We start from the raw sequence: 18526 nt of genomic DNA on the forward strand, positions 1-18526 counted from the left end.
GAGGTATATTCCTAGGTATTTTATTCTTTTTGATGCAATTGTGAATGGAATTGTTTTCCTGATTTCTCTTTCTGTTAGTTCATCATTATTGTATAGGAAAGCAACAGATTTCTGTGTATTAATTTTTTATCCTACAACTTTGCTGAATTCAGATATTATTTCTAGTAGTTTTGGAGTGGAGTCTTTAGGGTTTTTAATGTACAATATCATGTCATCTGCAAATAGTGACAGTTTGACTTCTTCTTTACCAATCTGGATTCCTTGTATTTCTTTGTTTGTCTGATTGCCATCGCTAGGACTTCTAGTACTATGTTGAATAACAGTGGGGAGGGTGGGCATCCCTGTCTTGTTTCCGATCTTAGGTGAAAAGTTCTCAGCTTCTCACTGTTAAGTGTAATGTTGTCTGTGGGTTTGTCATATATGGCCTTTATTATGTTGAGGTACTTGCCCTCTATACCCATTTTGTTGAGAGTTTTTATCATGAATGGGTGTTGAATTATGTCAAATGCTTTTTCAGCATCTGTGGACATGATCATAAGGATTTGTCCTTCTTTTTTTTGATGTTGTGGATGATGCTGATAGATTTTCAAATGTTGTACCATCCTTGAATCCCTGAGATGAATCCAAGTTGATCATGGTATATGATCCTCTTGATGTATTTTTTTAATTCAGTTTGCTAATATTTTGTTGAGTATTTTTGCATCTATGTTTATCAGGGATATTGGTCTATAATTTTCTTTTTTTCTGGGGTCTTTGCCTGGTTTTGGTATTAGAGTGATGCTGACTTCAAAGAATGAGTTTGGAAGTATTCCCTCTTCTTCTATTTTTTGGAAAATTTTAAGGAGAATAGGTATTATGTCTTCTCTATATGTCTGACGAAATTCAGTAGTGAATCTATCTGGTCCAGTGGTTTAGTACTTGGGTCTTTTTTTTATTACCGATTCAGTTTCATTGCTGGTAATTAGTCTGTTTAGATTTTCTGTTTCTTCCTTGGTCAGTTGTGGAAGGTTGTATTTTTCTAGGAAGTTGTCCATTTCTTCTAGGTTTTCCAGCTTGTTAGCATATAGATTTTCCTAGTATTCTCTAAGAATTCTTTGTATTTCTGTGGGGTCCATCATGATTTTTCCTTTCTCATTTCTGATTCTGTTTATGTGTGTAGATTCTCTTTTTCTCTTAATAAGTCTAGCTAGGGGCTTATCTATTTTGTTTATTTTCTCAAAGAACCAGCTCTTGGTTTCATTGATTTTTTTCTCATTTTATTTATTTCTTCTCTGATCTTCATTATGTCCCTCCTTCTGCTGAGTTTAGGCCTCATTTGCTCTTCTTTTTGCAGATTCAGTAATTGTGACTTAGGCTATTCACTTGAGATTATTCTTCCTTCTTCAAATAGGCCTGGACTGCTGTATACTTTCCTCTTACAACTGCCTTCACTGTGTCCCACAGAAGGTGGGCCATTGTGCTGTTGTTTTCATTTGTCTCCATATATTGCTTGATCTCTGTTTTCATTTGGTCATTGATCCATTGATGATTATTTAGGAGCATATTTTTGAGCCTCCATGTGTATTTGAGGCTTTTTGTTTTCTTTGTACAATTTTTTTCTAGTTTTATACTTTTTGTGGTCTGAGAGGTTGTTTTGTAGAATTTCAATCTTTTTTAATTTACTGAGGCTCTTTTTGTGGCCTAGTGTGTGGTCTATTCTGGAAAATGTTCCATGTGCACTTGGGAAGAACGTGTATCCTGCTGCTTTTGGATGTAGAGTTCTGTAGATGTCTGGTAGGTCCATCTGTTCTAGTGTGTTGTTCAGTGCCTCTGTGTCCTTACTTATTTTCTGACTGGTTGATCTGTCCTTTGGAGTGAGTGGTGTGTTGAAGTCTACTAAATAAATGCATTGCATTCTACTTCCTTCTTTAATTCTGTTAGTATTTGTTTCACATATGTCAGTGCTCCTGTGTTGAGTGCATAGATATTTATAATGGTTATATCCTCTTGTTGGACTGCCCCCTTTATCATTATGTAATGTCTTTCTTTATCTCTTGTTACTTTCTTTGTTTTGAAGCCTATTTTGTCTGATACTAGTGTAACACCTGCTTTTTTATCCCTATTGTTTGCATGAAATTTCTTTTTCATCCCTCCACTTTTAGTCTGTGTATGTCTTTGGGTTTGAGGTGAGTCTCTTGTAAGCAGAATGTAGATGGGTTTTGCTTTTTTATCCATTTTATTATTATGTGTCTTTTGATTGGTGCATTCAGTCTATTTACATTTAGGGTGGTTATTGAAAGATATTTACTTATTGCCATTGCAGGCTTTGGATTCACGGTTACCAAAGGTTCAAGGGTAGCTTCTTTACTATCTAACCATCTAACGTTAACTCACTTATTACGCTATTATAAACACAGTCTGATGATTCTTTATTTCTTTCCCTTCTTATTCTTCCTTCTCCAGTCTTTATATGTTAGGTGTTTTATTCTGTGCTCTTTTGTGTTTCTCTTGACTGCTTTTGTGGATAGCTGATTTTATTTTTTGCCTTTAATTAGTATTTGGTTGGTATGCTTTCTTTGCTGTGATTTTATTTTCTTTGGTGACATCTATTTAGCCTTAGGAGTACTTTCACCTAGAGCAGTCCCTTTAAAATAGATGGTTGAGGTGCTTTCTGGGAGGTAAATTCCCTCAACTTTTGCTTATCTGGGCATTGTTTAATCCCTCTTTCAAATTTCAATGATAATCTTGGTGGATACAGTATTCTTGGTTCAAGGCCTTTCTGTTCCATTGTGTTAAATATATCATGCCATTCTCTTCTGGCCTGTAAGGTTTCTGTTCAGAAGTATGATGGTAGCTTGATGGGTTTTCCTTTTTAGGTGATCTTTTTTCTCTCTCTGGCTCCTTTTTTTAAATTTTTTATTAAGTTATGATTGACATATACTCTTATGAAGGCTCCACATGAAAAAACAATGTGGTTACTACATTTACCTATATTATCAATTCCTCGCCCTTACCCCAATGCAGTCACTGTCCATCAGTGCAGCAAGTTGCCAGAGATCCACTATGTCCCTTGTCTGTGATACACTGTTCTTCCCATTATCCCCCACACCATGTGTCCTAAACATAGTACCCCTCAGTCCCCTTATCCCTCCCTCCCCACCTGCCCTCCCACACCCCTCCCCTTTGGTAACCACTAGTTCGTTCTTGGAGTCTCTGAGTCTGCTGTTTCTGGCTCCTTTTAATACCCTGTCCTTGTCTTTGATCTTTGCCATTTTAATTATTATATGTCTTGGTGTTTTTCTCCTTGGGTCTCTTGTGTTGGTAGATCTGTGGGCTTCCATGGTCTGAGAGACTGTTTCCTTCCCCAGCTTGGGGAAGTTTTCAGCAATTATTTCTTCAAAGGCACTTTCCCTTTTTCTCTCTCTTCTTCTGGTACCTTTATAATGCGAATATTATCCCATTTGGATTGGTCACATAGTTCTCTTAATATTTTTTCATTCCTAAAGATCCTTTTATCTCTCTCTGCCTCAGGTTCTCTGTATTCCCATTCTCTAATTTCTGTTCCATTAACAGTCTCTTGTACCTCATCCAGTCTGCTGTTAAGTCCTTTGGTTGATTGGTTCATTTCTGATATCTCCCTCCACACTTCATCCCTTAGCTCTTGCATATTTCTCTACAGCTCCATCAGCATGGTTAAGACTTTTATTTTGAATTCTTTTTCAGGAAGATTGGTTATACGTATCTCACCAGACCCTCTCTCTGGAGTTCTTTCAGTGATTTTTTACTCAACCAGATTTTTCTGCCTTTTAATGGTGACAGAAGTGATCACTGGCAGGTGGCACATGTGTCAGCTGGGAAAACAAAGTCCCTTCATGCATTCTGGTCACCTTGCCCTTCTCCACTGCCTGTGCTGGTTATGCGCACACAGGGAGCAGTCTCTAGGTTAATCCCCTTAGCTGCCGTGGGTGGTGGCCCTCAGGATAGCCTTGGGCACTGCAGGGGGTTGCCGACATGCCAGGTGTGTTTTCCTGCAAGAATGGCATCCCTTCGTGCCTTCCAGACCTTGCGCCAGCTTTGTCGGCCTTTGCTGGGAAGCTGCATGCTGGAGGCAGCCTCTGGATCTGGCCTGATAACCTGTGCTCTGGATGAAGACTCTGTGTGGTTGCTGTGGGTGGAGCTGCTCCCTGGCTGTTCTGCAGCAATGGCAGGTCAGCTGGTTTACTTGCTGCACCAACAGGGGGGAATGATTGGCAGGCTGCTTATCGCCATGAGGGGCTTCAGAGCTGTGTTGCCACCCAGGGGTTTAGGGTACCCTGAAGTTCCTTAAGATTCCCAGCCTAAACCTAACCAAGGAAGTAAAAAACCTACACCCTGAACACTACGGGACATTCCTAAGAGAAATTAACACAGACACTAATAAATGGAAATTCATCCCATGCTCTTGGCTAGGAAGAATTAATATTGTCAAAATGGGCATCCTACCAAAAACAATCTACAGATTCAATGCAATCCCTATCAAAATACCTGAAGCATTATTCAATGAACTAGAACAAATAGTTCTAAAATTCATATGGAACCATAAAAGACCCCAAATAGCCAAAGCATTCCTGAGAAAGAAGAATAAAGTAGGGGTAATTACGCTCCCTGACTTCAAGCTCTACTACAAAGCCACAGTAATCAAGACCATTTGGTACTGGCACAAGAACAGACCATAAACCAGTGGAATGGAATTGGGAGTCCAGATATAAACCCAAGCATATAAGGTCAATTAATATATGATAAAGGAGGTATGGATCTACATGGGGAAATGGCAGCCTCTTCAACAGCTGATGTTGTCCAAACTGGACAGCTACATGTAAGAGAATGAAACTGGATTATTGTCTAACCCCATACACAAAAGTAAACTCAAAGTGTATCAAAGATCTGAATGTAAGTCATGAAACCATAAAACTCTTAGAAAAAAATATAGGCAAAAATCTCTTGGACATAATTATGACCAACTTCTTCATGAACATATCTCCCCGGGCAAGGGAAACAAAAGCAAAAATGAACAATTAGGACTATATCAAACTAAAAAGTTTCTGTACAGCAAAGGATACCATCAGTAGAACAAAAAGATATCCTGCAGTATGGGAGAATATATTCATAAATGACATATCTGATAAGGGGTTGACATCCCAATTATATAAAGAGCTCTTGTACCTCCACAAACCTAAAGCAAATAATCCAATTTAAAAATGGGCAGAGGAGCTGAACAGACACTTCTCCAAAGAAAAAATTCAGATGGCCAACAGGCACATGAAAAGATGCTCCACATCACTAATCATCAGAGAATTGCAAATTAAAACCACAATGAGATATCACCTCACACCAGTTAGGATGGCCAACATCCAAAAGACTAACAACAACAAATACTGACGTGGTTGTGGAGAAAGGGGAACCCTCCTACACTGCTGGTTGGAATGTAAATTAGTTCAGCAATTGTGGAAAGCAGTATGGAGGTTCCTCGAAAAGCTCAAAATAGAAATACCATTTGACCCAGGAATTCCACTTCCAGGAATTTACCATAGGAATGCAGCAGCCCAGTTTGAAAAAGACATATGCCCTCCTATGTTTATCGCAGCACTATTTACAATAGCCAAGAAATGGGAGCAACCTAAGTGTCCATCAGTAGATGGGTAAAGAAGATGTGGTACATATACACAATAGAATATTATTCAGCCATAAGAGGAAAACAAATTCTACCATTTGCAACAACATGCATGGAGCTAAAGGATATATTTGTCAGTGAAACAAGCCAGGTGGAGAAAGAGAAGTATCAAATGATTTCACTCATCTGTGGAGTATAAAAACAAAGAAAAAAACTGAAGAAACAAAACAGCAGCAGACTCACAGAACCCAAGAATGGACTAACAGTTACCAAATGGAAAGGGACTGGGGAGGATGGGTGGGAAGGAAGGGATAAGGGGGAAAGCAAGGCATTATGATTAGCACACATAATGTCAGAGTGGGGAACACGGCAAAGGCAGTGGATACAGAGAAGACAAGTAATGATTCTATAGCATCTTACTATGCTCATGGACAGTGACTGTATATAGTGGGGTATGTGGAGGGGTATGTGGGGGGGACTTGATAATAGGGCATGTCTAGTAACCATAGTGTTGTTCAAGTAATTGTACATTAACGATATCAAAATTTAAAATTAAAAAAATCAGATTCCCAGCCTGCTAGGCTGAGTGTGCTGGGATGATTTTTTCACCTGTTAAACACTTGCCACTTTATGACTTTTAAAGTGCTGGCTTTTCTTTTCTCCCAGGGGAGCTGGCTGTAGGGACCCACTCAGAGTCTCAGTCTTGGATTTTACTTTTCCATTTCTCTAATATCCAGTACACCGTGAAATGTGTTTCTCTGCCCCTGGTGCAGATTACTAGGGCTGGTTATTTAGCAGTCCTGTGCTTCCACTCCCTCCACACTCTGATTCTTTTCCTCCCACCAGTGAGCTGGGGTAGGGAGAGTGCTAGGGTCCCACCTGGTCATGGCTTTGTATCTTACCCTTTTCATGAGATGCTGAGTTCTCACAGATGTAGATGTAGCCTGGCTGTTGTACTGTATCTTCTGGTCTCTCTTTTAGGAATAGTTGTATTTGCTGTATTTTCAAAATATGTATGGTTTGGGGAGCAAATTTCTGGCACCCTACCCTCACTGCCATCTTGAGAAATCCTGTTTGCATTAAATTTATCAATTAACTTGGGTAGAATGGACATCTTTATAATGTTGAATCATTCTATCCAGAAACAGATTTGTCTTTCTGTTTTATTCAGGTCTACTTCTGTGTTTTTCAGTAGTGTTTTAAAATTTTCTCTGTAGAGGTTTGTACCTTTCTTGTTAATTTCTAAGTATTTAATAACCTTAAAATCTTCATTGTTATTATAAATGGAGTTTTCTCTGTTGTGTGTCCTTTACTGGTTTTTGTTTGTCTATTTGCAGGCTATTGACATTTGTATGCTAATTTATATACTACTAATTTACTGAATTATCTTTTTTTTACGTAGTCATACTTTTTTTAGGGTTTATCAGGTGTGTTATCTATCATATCATCTACAATAGAGATTCTCTACTTCTTTAACCATTCTTGGGCCTATAGTTGATTTCTCTTATCTAATTATTTTATTGACTTATATTTCTATTGCTCTATGTTCAATAGTAGCAGAGATAGTGGACATGCTTGCCTTGTTCCTGATCTTAGTAGAAATTCTCTAGTATTAAATAAGATACTATTTTAAGATATCTGTTAAGATACTTAATTTACTTGTGTCTTGAACTGGTTAGTGTTTTAACATATTAAGAGAATACTCTCAATTCCTATTTTCTTAACTTTTTTTTCATACCATGAATTAATACTGAATTTCATCTGAGAGTTTCTTAGCACCCATGGAGGTAGGGTTTTGTGGGTTTTTTTCCCCTAGAACTGTTAATGTGGTGGATGATACTAACAGATTTCTTAGTAATTGAACCACTCTGCAATCTAGGAATACCTCTCACTTGGTCACAGTATATTATTTTCTTGACCTACAATTGGATTCTATTTGGTAATATATACATTTTTATATCAATATAAATGAATAATATTAGTCTTCAGTTTTTTTTTTAGTACTGTCTTTATTGGGCTTAGGAGTTGATGCTGTACTTGCTTCTTCAAAAAAATTAGTAAATTTTTCTTCATTTAAAAAAATTAAGATGTTTTCATTCATTTTCAGTGCTCTTGAAAAATTTATATATCCTAGGGTTTAGTTTGTCTTTGAAGGCTCAGTGAATTCCTTTGAATCTGTCTGGCCTGGTACTTTTTATTGCTTTAGTTCCTGAGTAACATTCTCCTGTTCTTCTATGAAAATTGGTAAGGGCATCAATTTATGTTAATACATTCTTCCCTAGGAAATTACCATTTCATATTCCCTTACCATTTTCTATTCTTGTTTGTTTGTGATTTCCTTCCTTTTTTTCCTTTGTGAAGGTAGCTAGAAGTTTGTCCACTTTGTTAACGCTTTTTAAAAACTAAGGTTTTGATTTATTAATTGCTATTGTATTTTCCACCTTGTTTTCTGCTTTTAACTTTATTGTATTTTTTCTTGTGCTTTCTAAAAAATTTTCTTTGTGTTTGGTGCTGTAAATTATCTTTTATTACTGATTTAACTGTATACTTTAGATTCTTATTGTCATTGCTTTAAAAAATTCTGTAATTTTTATATGTTTGCTTTCACCCAAGAGGTGGTTAATAGAAGCTCTTTTAATTTCCAGTTGGAAGGGTCTTTCTGTTTTTTGTTTGTTAGTAACTTTAACTTTTATTACATCACAAGCAGAGAGTGTTTTTTGTAGTATTTCCACTTTGTGGGAAAGGACTTATATTTTCTTTTTGACTCAATATTTGAACAGTATTTGTGCCATAAACACTTGAGTATGGATATATTACTTATATAGGGTAATAAAGATCTGCCTCATTGATTATGTTGGTTAGGTGTTCTATCTCTATGAGTTTTTTCATACTTGGCATAATTTGTACTGAAAGGTATATTAAAGTCTCTTACTGTTCTGTTTCCCTCGATGTCTCTTTGCATCTTCTATGGTTTTTGTTTCATAAAGGTACATAAAATATCTGTAAGTGTTACTTTTCCATTATGAATTTTAGCATTAAAAAATATCCCTCATTGTCACATTTGCTGTTTTGAGGTATGAATTCTACTTTGCCTATTAACCAGGCTCTCCACCGTCCCTCCCTTTTTGATTCTGATATCTTGTATACCTTTGACCATCCCTTTATTTTAGCCTTTCTGAATCACTTTATTTTAGGTGTGTTTTTTTCCTGCAGCATATAGTTGGATGTTTGTTTTGTGTGGCAAGTTGAAAATCTTTTCTACTTGTTATCTAACATCATATTAGCCTTCCAACCTTTATTCCCACTTTTGTTTTAGTCTTAGATGTACATTTATATATTTTTAAATATCTACCATTAATCTTTTTGCTGAAGTTTTTCTGGTCATATCTTGGTTGGAAGAAGCTCAGCCTCTTAGTCGATTGTTTAATCAAAGCCTTGAGATGCAGTGGTTGCATCCCATGGATGCAGAATTTTATGGTAAGTTCCTGTAAGTTGAGAACTTTTTGTATTGCTGTGGTAGCCACACACTGTATCTATTGAACAATTCTGCTTTTCCACTTCCTTCCAGCCCCTGACCACCACCATTTTACTTTCTAGAGTTTGACTACTTTAGATACTGTACTCATCATGCAATATTATTTTCTTGGGGATTGTCTTATTTCACTTAGCATAGTGTCTTTAAGTTTCATCCATGTTGTAGCATGTGACAGGATATTGTTTTTAAAGGCTAAATAATATTCCATTATAAGTTTATATCACATTTTCTTTATCCATTCTTCTATCAGCAAATATTTAGGTTGCTTCCATCTCTTGGCTATTATGAATAATGGTGCAGTGAGCATATGTATATGAATATCTCTTCCAAATCCTGAATATATACCCAGAAGTGGAATTGCTGGATCATATGGTAATTCTATTTTTAATGTTTTGAGGAGCCTCCATACCATTTTCCACTATGGCTGCAGGATATTACATTCCCACCAAAAGTGCACAGGTTTTACATTTTCTCAACATTTGTTATTTTCTTAGTTTTTTTTGATAGTGGACATATTGGGTGTGATCTTTTATTGTGGTTTTGATTTGCATTTCACTCAGGATTTGTGCTGTTGAGCATTTTTTTATTGGCTTATTGGCTTTCTGTATGTTTTCTTTGGGGACATTTCTGCTCATTTTAAAAATCCCATTTGTTTTTTCTTTGTTGTTGTTGTCTTTGAGTGTAGTCTAATTCTTCTGCCTTATGAGTTATTTGATTTTTCTACATGTGTGTGTGAGTAACTGTTGAGGATTTTACATTTATCACTGTAATCAAATTATTTTATTACTAGACTATGTCCTGGGCTTAATAGTTCTGGGTTAATTTTCTCAAGTACCTAGTGGGTCCTTTCAATGTGTAGATTCAGGTCTTTTTCTACTTCTGGAAGTTTCCCAGGATTATAGTTCTAAATATTAATTCTATTCCACTATTTTGTTTTTCAGGGACCTTGATAATATGATTATTATTCCTGCTTCACCTGTCTTACATTTCTATTACTTTCTCTCTGACCCTTATTACTTCTATATATTTTCATTCTCTTGATTGATTTCCTGTCTTGTCCCATACTAAATATGTATTTGAATCTATTACCTCTTGGTATCTTATAATTTATTCATCATTTTTTATGTAGTTTTGCCTTTTTCCTCCATTTCTTTTCTGAGGTCAGTCTGCTCTCTTTTTCATTTCTCCTTGTTTTTTGTTTGTTTGTTTTTTGGTGAGGGGAACATTTTCTGTTTTTTGATTTTTGAATTCTGATTCAGAATATATTTTCATGTCCTCAAATGCTTGAATATATTAATTCTGTTTGGGGTATGACCTTACAGTTTTCTTCTGCTTTTTTGTTATTTTTCTGCACAGATTTACCTCAGTTGATAGGTGTGGAATTTTGTTTTCTATTTTTTATTGTTAACTCTATGTATTTAATTTTTCCCTTGTTGATTTTTGTGGTATTGGGTGTTTCATAGATTCTGTTTACCAGTGCTTTCTGTATAACAATGTCCAGATATCTTAGTAGATGTTTTATGTTTGTTTCACAGTGATGGGTGGGGGAAAGTTGTGAGTCCTCCAGTTTTGTGGTACTCTTTGGTCTTGCAGGACTCTTAAGATTTCACCACTTGCTCCTTTTCCTCTTGATCACTGAATTACTAAAGGACAGTCTTCTTTGTCTCTTGCCTCCCATAGAAGCTCCTTCATATTGCTTTGCTTTAAAGTCCGTTCATTGTACTCAGTACTCTGATCTACCCAAGTCCTTTTTGTAAACTTTTCAAACATAGAATGGCTTCTTCTTCCTCGTGGTGGTTTTATATCAAGTTTATTTAACATTACTAGCTTTCCTCTCTGTCTTCTCAAATTTTCCTTAGTCAGCCCTGTAAGGGCAGGAACATGAATGCCCTGCACTGGGATTGGGTGACTGCTCCTTTTTATTCCCAGTTGTTTTGAAGTTTGGACATTGTCTGTCTTCAAGTTTTGAGAGCTGAAGCCATGGTTTCTATGTAGAGTCATTTCCCTTCTTCTTGTTCTGTATTGTTTGGGGAGGAAATATTGGAAGATCAGAGCTATGGTTCCCCATTTAATTATCTATTAGTTCTATTGATTCTGGTTTCTTTTCTAAATGCATATGTAAACATGTTCTCAAAGACATTTATCTTCATGAAAATTCTAAAAAGGACTAAAGAAATACTTTTGAATTATTATTAGGATTAAATGAGCTCCCATCCCCCTATGGAACTAGTACCCTTATGAGAAGAGACGCTAAGAGAGCTCCCCCTCTCTCTCTCTGAGCACATTTGCAAAGAAGGCATGTGAGCACACAGGAAAATGTCAGCTGCCTACAAGCCAAGAAAAGAGGGCTCGAAATGAAACCTATTTTGCTGGAACCTTGATCTTAGACTTCCCAGCCTCCAGAACTATGAGAAATAAATTTCTGTTGTTCAAACCACCCAGTCTATGGCACTTTTTTATGACAACCCAAGTAGATTAATATGCATATACATATTCACAAATACACTCACACTTTATCACTTACCACAGCTTTGTTTATAATAATGAAAAATTGGATAGGTGAAAATATGTCTTAGTAGGGAGCTGGGTAAGTAACTTATGACAAAAGCACATACTGAAGGACCATCCAGTTACTAAACACAATGTATGTTTTTATCTATTTATATGAAAATATATACATAATATGTTAAGTGAGAAAGTTTATAAAACAGCTCACAAAATGTGTTCCCATTTCATTAAAATATTTTTCTCAATATACTCAAAATGTTAATAGGTTCTACTGGTTTAGGATTACATTTCTTCTGTATATTTCTATGTTGTCAGTTTTTCACAAGTGACTTACTTTTATGATAAATAAAATAGTAAAAAGTTTTATAACACTTAATAGAAAATGTGTATGTATATAATCTGGGTTTCTTTGGAAAAACATGTCTGTTTTATAGGAATTAATTTTTCTGGATTTAGTTGTACAAAAAATAAGAATTGAGGTTTAAAGACAAAGGGCCACCTTTAAGTAAGGTTGCCAAATTTTTATTTGCTAAATCTGGCAACGCTATCTTAAAACAAAGTTGGTTTGCTTTACACATTTGGGATTCTACAAATGTTTGTAACAAAAAGAACCCTGGCCTTTTTTAATGTTCAAGAGAGAATGCTATGGCTCACTGAGGTTAATGACCTTGTCTTAGTCATTCAGTAAGTTAAGTACCTGTCAGGACCACAGTTGTCTTGGATTATCTTGCCACCCTGGCTTGACTACCAACCTTCTATTATTTTTAACCTGGTGAATGATGGCTAAGTCCATTAAAAGTGGTAACAGCAGTTGTGTCTAAGCAGTGTTGTTACTGTGTCTTCGATCCAGTTACAAAGTTTCCATTATTAAATTTATGTATTGCTGCCAGAATTCCTTTATCTAGTTATGCTGAAATCCCACAACTTTGATTGAAAAGATGACCTGGGCACATCGAAAATGTTTCTAAATATTAAAATATTTTTAATGTGAAATATTTTTAATATTTTCTAGCCTAAAAGCCTTTGCTTCCTGGCATTCTTTTTTAGCTGGAAGCAAAAGAAGCAAACTGTTCCATTGGGGAGATATATGTGTACCCACCCTCTGAGCCCTGGTGAGCCGTATTCCATTATGATCTTTTGGAACATTTGGTGAACATGTAGTAAACACTGAGGTCTATCAACAAGCAGTAAATAGCTTCCAGACAGATACTTTTGCTTTATGTAGGCTGATTTTCTAGAGACCGATCAGCATAAAGGTTAAGAGTGCAGTTTCTGGAGTTAGCCTGCATGGGCCTTGCATCTCTAATCTATACACTCTCTAAGTGTCTCTTAATCTCTCAGGACTTAAGTTGTATCACCTGTGCAATGAACATAATATTGATTTTCACTTCAAAAGATTGTTGTAATTAAACAATGATAATTTATATGAAGCACTTATACCTGTGCAGGGCTTATAGTGATAAATGTCAGCACATACAGCACTTCCTGTTGTTGTTCTAGTCAATTGATTTTATAGTATCATAAGCAAAATTAATTTGAGAAGACAGTATGTGAGATATTGAAAAGGGTTTTCATCAATATCAATATCCGTTAAATGTTCTATTGAGTAAATAATGCCCACTTGCTTGGCTAATATAATCCAAATTTTCTTTGAGCATTCAAATGTGCTATTTGCAAGAAAATAGATTAATTTTGCTGTAGTATGGAATCTACCTTAATAGTCCCTTAATATTACATAAAATGTAAAGAAACAGGCTCTACAGAAAAGCATATAGTAATGAACTATAATCGCAAACTCTAAGGTGGAAGGAATTTTCTAATAATGCTTTTTATTGGAAATTATATTTCCTGCCCTTTTTTGAAATTATTGAACTTTCTATTTGGAAGAGATATGAAAGATGCCATCTTAATAACTAAATAAACTCACATGTAAGGAATCATTATTCCACATGGGCATGTTACTCTGAGAACAGATTTTTAGAATACAAATCCCTAAGGACAGTAAACTAAATTAAATGTCCCTTATTTTTTTATTTAGGTATAATTGATGTATTAATTTCAGGTGTACAACATAATAATTCAATATTTGTGTATACTGTATTACAAAATAATCACAATAAGTCTAGTTAACATCCATTACCATACATAATTAAACAATTTTTTTTCTTGTGATGAAAACTTTTAAGGTCTGCTAGCTTAGTATATATACACCACTGACATACAACACAGTGTTATTAACTGCAGTCCCCATGCTGTACATTACATCCCTGTGACTTATGTAGTTAATAGCAGGGAGTTTGTACCTTTTAACCCATTTCAACCCCACCCCCGTACACACACACACAGTCAATATGCTTTTAACACTGAATATAACAAAGACTGTACTTTACAGCATTTAAAATGTCTTATAGGCCTTAAATCCCAAACTCTTCAAGGCTGATTTCTTGATATCTTGTCTTTTAGAAGGATTCCTAATGTCATGCTTTCTTTCAAGGCCAGGAGTTACTGAAACATTGTTCTTTTCTAAAGTGAGTGGATTGAACTACATATACATTTACCAAGCCTTTTATCTATGATTCTACAAATTTTAGCTAAGCACCAAGCATTCAGTTTAAAAGTGTGTATTATTTCTTTAATAAAGTAGCTTTGTATCATATTCTTTTGAAGATTCTATTGAATTTTTAACCATTTTTTATAACTTTCCCCTAAGGTATTCCCATCTGTCAGCAGCATTTAATTTGGAATAACATGGAACTTGAAGATGAATATTGCTTGAGTTATTACAAGTGAGTGTAACTGCATATTAGCTATTTTATAGACTTTCAGTATTACAACTCTGTATACCAGTGTTTTTATTCTGAGTCCCTGGATCATGTATCTTCTTCTGAATAGTTCTGATCCCCAGATGTTAGTGTAATTCCTGAACTTTAAGATGTGTGGGCCCAGTACCCATACTACCTGATCCTTGCCCCCTTTGTTTTACCTTTTCATTTTCATGCCATGCTATTTGGCCCCTGCCTTTTTAGGTCCTCTTTAGATTCCTTTTAGATCCTTTTTAGAGTCCTCTTCTGGTCTGGCCTTCTTTGCTCCTCTCCTTTCTTTGAATATTGACCCATTCCCACCTGGCTATATTCCTTTTCTTTACATTTCCACAAGAGTATCAGGTAAGAGAGTATCACTCTTCACCAAGCCTCCCATCCTCATTAAGCCCACTATGTTACTAAGTGACGCTGTGACACCAGTGACTGCAGGGATGCTATCTGACCTTTGTCTGTCATTCTCCCTTCTCTCAAGTAATAATTCTTCACTTTTTTAAGAACAAGAGAGTCAGTGATGGTGTGGAATAGTTTGGAGAACAACAGAACCTGGAGATTTGCTGTTTTTCTATTTTCTACCTTATTAAATAGATCTGCTATTTCTAGTACTTTGGGTCTTGGACAAGCTTTTTTTCTTCTTAAGATCTCTTTTTCCTTACAGGTGAAATGAAAAGGCTAAACCAGATGGTCACAGAGGACCTTTTCAGTACTTCTATTCTGAGATTTCATGTCATATTTAAGGCTTACTAGAACTTTTTCACTTTTTCATTATTTATACAAGTAAAAAGTTAACATTTTATATTTATGGAAATGTCTTTTTTTATTTAATTAGAGTATCATTGATAGATATACAGTATTATGAAGGTTTCACATGAACAACCTTGTGGTTTCAACAGTCACCCATATTATCAAGTCCTCACCCCCACCCCATTGCAGTCACTGTCTGTCAGTGTAGTAAGATGCTATAGAGTCATTATGTGTCTTCTCCACATTCACATGTCTTTTTAAAAACATGCTTTAGAGGGTAGGCTGTATGCCTGATAACTCAGCACATAATTATGTGTACATTTGACGCTGAACGCATTTTGATGATTGTGGTTTATTTCTGTGTTAACTATCCACAGCACTTCAGAAGGTTGTACCCTGAAGCTGGTATTGGCTATGCGTGGTGGACCTATAAATACTAGAAGAGGTAGGTGTATGTTAAAATTATGTATACTGATTCAATTTGACAATAATAATCTTCAAGACACTTGGTGTTTTTATAGCCTTGGGTTTTCATCAGGTTCTCTTAGAAGAACCACACTTATTTCTCTAGGCATTGTACTTTAAAGCCTAAATGCACAGGGGAACACATATTCTAGAAATCTCCTGATTCCTGTTTCAACCCAGAGAGATTTAAAAATAAACCTCACCAGTACAGTGAAGGGAAATGAGATGGCATAGTGTAAATATCATGTTATCATTGTGTTTAGGTTCATACCAGTCTTGTTGCTTTTTTTATCCACTGAGTCTTCAGTAATGATTGTTGTAGAAAATTCCAAAGATGCTTGTTAGCCTGGTTTGTGATGCATTTGGGTTTCATGGATATTATTATGGCCCTTTGGAATCCTTTTTCAGAATGTGGGCAGTCCTTGTGAGTCCATTCATCCACTCAGTGAATATAGTTGAACATCTTCTAGAGGTTCAGTGCAATGTTCTGTGGGAGAAAACATCCCTGCTTCATGACAGTGCCCACAATAAACGTGTAAAGAATGACATCATTTTAAGCAGTAATAAATGCTGTGGAGAAATAGGAAAGCATGTTAGTGTCCGTGGAAGTAGGGTAGTAGGAGGATGATCGTGGAAGGGCTCTCTGAGAGGATGATGTGAGCAGAGACTTAATTAACAAGAAAGTTCTAGCATGGGATGAGCTGGGTGTCAATACTGGTCCCTGGTTGAGATATGTCACATGAGTACTCAACAAGTAGAGGAATCCTTAGACTGCTCTGTGGGCCTCATTTTGGGGAGGGCCTTCCTATTTGTCAGATCCTGCACTAACCAAAAAACTGGCAGTTAAAACTTTCTATTAATTGGACTTACAAAGTTTCCTACGTGGCATAAAGTGATATTTATAATACCAATTCTGAGGGCAGTAAAAGAACACTAAAGTGTTACTGAGCAATGATAAGATAGAATTATACAGTGTTTCATGACATGTGAATTCCATTGTATTATATTTTTGAAAGTTGGCTATTAGTGTGTAGTATTACCTTTAAGCCAGAATGATTATAATCAGAACACTTACTTTTCTTACTAGGACTGAAATTATTTTATGTTCATGAGAAGGAGTGTAAGTGCTACAGATTCTAACTTAAAATACATACACACGCACACACACACACGCACATATATACATATACACTTTTTAAAAGCTTTTTTAAAAAACGAAAATAAAAGGTATCACTACCCTTACATAGTTGAAGCTTTATAATACTTTTTTCCCCTCCAACTTTCTTTGCCTTGTGAATTGAAAAATCAGCATTTAGAAAACATCTATTTTTTGATATTTTACATTAAATATTTAATGTTGCCTTTATCAAATCAACTTTTTTTAATTAAAAGCTTGCTCTTGTCTATCTTACATCATTGAAAACTTTGTGTAAAAGAAAAACTGTAACCAGATCTAGAACTTAACCATATGGTATTTAAGAAACCATATTTTTTAGCTATTTAGTCTTACTTGAAAATTGTTTTAAAAGTACCCTTACCATATGAGCTCCCATAATATTTAGCTTTAAAAATTTTTTTAACTAACCATTGTCAAAAGAGCATAGAAAATACTTTCTTTCTAAAATTAATTTTAGACTAAACTTTATAAATACAATGTTTTATAATTGATAAACTCTAAATGATTTTTCTGTTATGAAAATATATGTTCATTCATACACATATTCCATCCTAATGCCTCCCTAAGAAAGGCACACTATGTTGATTTAAGGAAGACTTTCATGTGGCTCTATGATAGCTGTAGCATAGTTTTTATTTTTTCTTAATATAATATGGAAAGTGTAACATTAACTTAGAAATGGCAAGAACTTGTTTTAAAAATTTCTTCACATATTCACACATTTTGTGCCTATGAAAGGGTTGATCAAACTTCCAAATATTTTTATAAAATCACCTAAATCTTGTTATATTTCCAGAGGTTTTGTGGTTTGGTAGTGAATGTAAAGTATGGGAGCATCTTTAATTTTTCACCTTGTTAATTTCAGAATTTAGTATTTCTTACTGCTGTGATTTTGTTAATAAATAAGCTACTTGAATGAAAGGGAGTTTGAGAAATTATTACCTCTTTTAGGAAAGAGCAATTGTTTCTGCAGCTTGACATGATAATGTCTTTGGGAGTGAACTTTTTTCCTGTAACCATTACTTAAGACTCCCAAATCTGGGGTTCAGGGTCTTTTAGAATATTCACCCTAAGAACTACCAGTCTCTTGAGGCCCTTTGCACCGCAGGAGCAGAATCTGTGGTTGCTGTAGATGAGAGCAAGTTGTAATCATGGCTGCAGTATCATTCAAACAAGAGGACAGACAACTCCAGGCCGCTGGAGCCTGTCAGTAGTGGTGGCTTTACTCTGGTCCTTATGCTATGCCTGGGCCCATGGATTCACACCAGGACAGTCGAGGTCCTAAGAAACAAACATGCTGATCATCACACACTGCACACACTGCGATTTCAGTACATTCACTGGCCCCCTTGTGTTCTTATTGTGTACTTTTAATTACCTTAACTTCAGGTTAAGAAAGTTTTAAGAAGAATCAGTCTTTATATAAAACCAGAAAGAAAAAGGAATTTGTTTGCTTTGAATTTCTAACATTATGTCTCTCAATTATGTGTATGTGTTTTTAATCTAAAGTAATAAGTGAGATTTATATTGCTTTTTAATTATTAATTGTTGGAAACAATATTGGAAAATACAGGAAGAAGGTGTAAACCTCATGTGTTTGGTTAAGCACTGTCTTTGTACCTAAGAGCATGATAATGCAAATGCATTTC

The 18526-nt window shown here is 35.5% G+C and overlaps 1 protein-coding gene across 3 annotated transcripts in view; it reads left to right on the forward strand.

The window, feature by feature from the left end:
- The window catches only part of LOC130684562 (AN1-type zinc finger protein 4-like), an 87316-nt gene that overhangs the window by 26758 nt on the left and 42032 nt on the right, over positions 1–18526 (forward strand). For 2 of the 3 annotated variants that reach the window (XM_057505819.1, XM_057505818.1), the window contains exons 3-4: positions 14383–14458; positions 15613–15680. In XM_057505819.1, coding sequence (XP_057361802.1) covers positions 14383–14458; positions 15613–15680 — 144 coding nt within the window. Of the gene's footprint in view, positions 1–12719; positions 12785–14382; positions 14459–15612; positions 15681–18526 lie in introns of all 3 variants that reach the window. The other variant, XM_057505820.1, reaches the window with a different exon arrangement.

The sequence above is a fragment of the Manis pentadactyla genome, chromosome 8 (genome assembly GCF_030020395.1).
Source record: "Manis pentadactyla isolate mManPen7 chromosome 8, mManPen7.hap1, whole genome shotgun sequence".
Taxonomy (NCBI): domain Eukaryota; kingdom Metazoa; phylum Chordata; class Mammalia; order Pholidota; family Manidae; genus Manis; species Manis pentadactyla.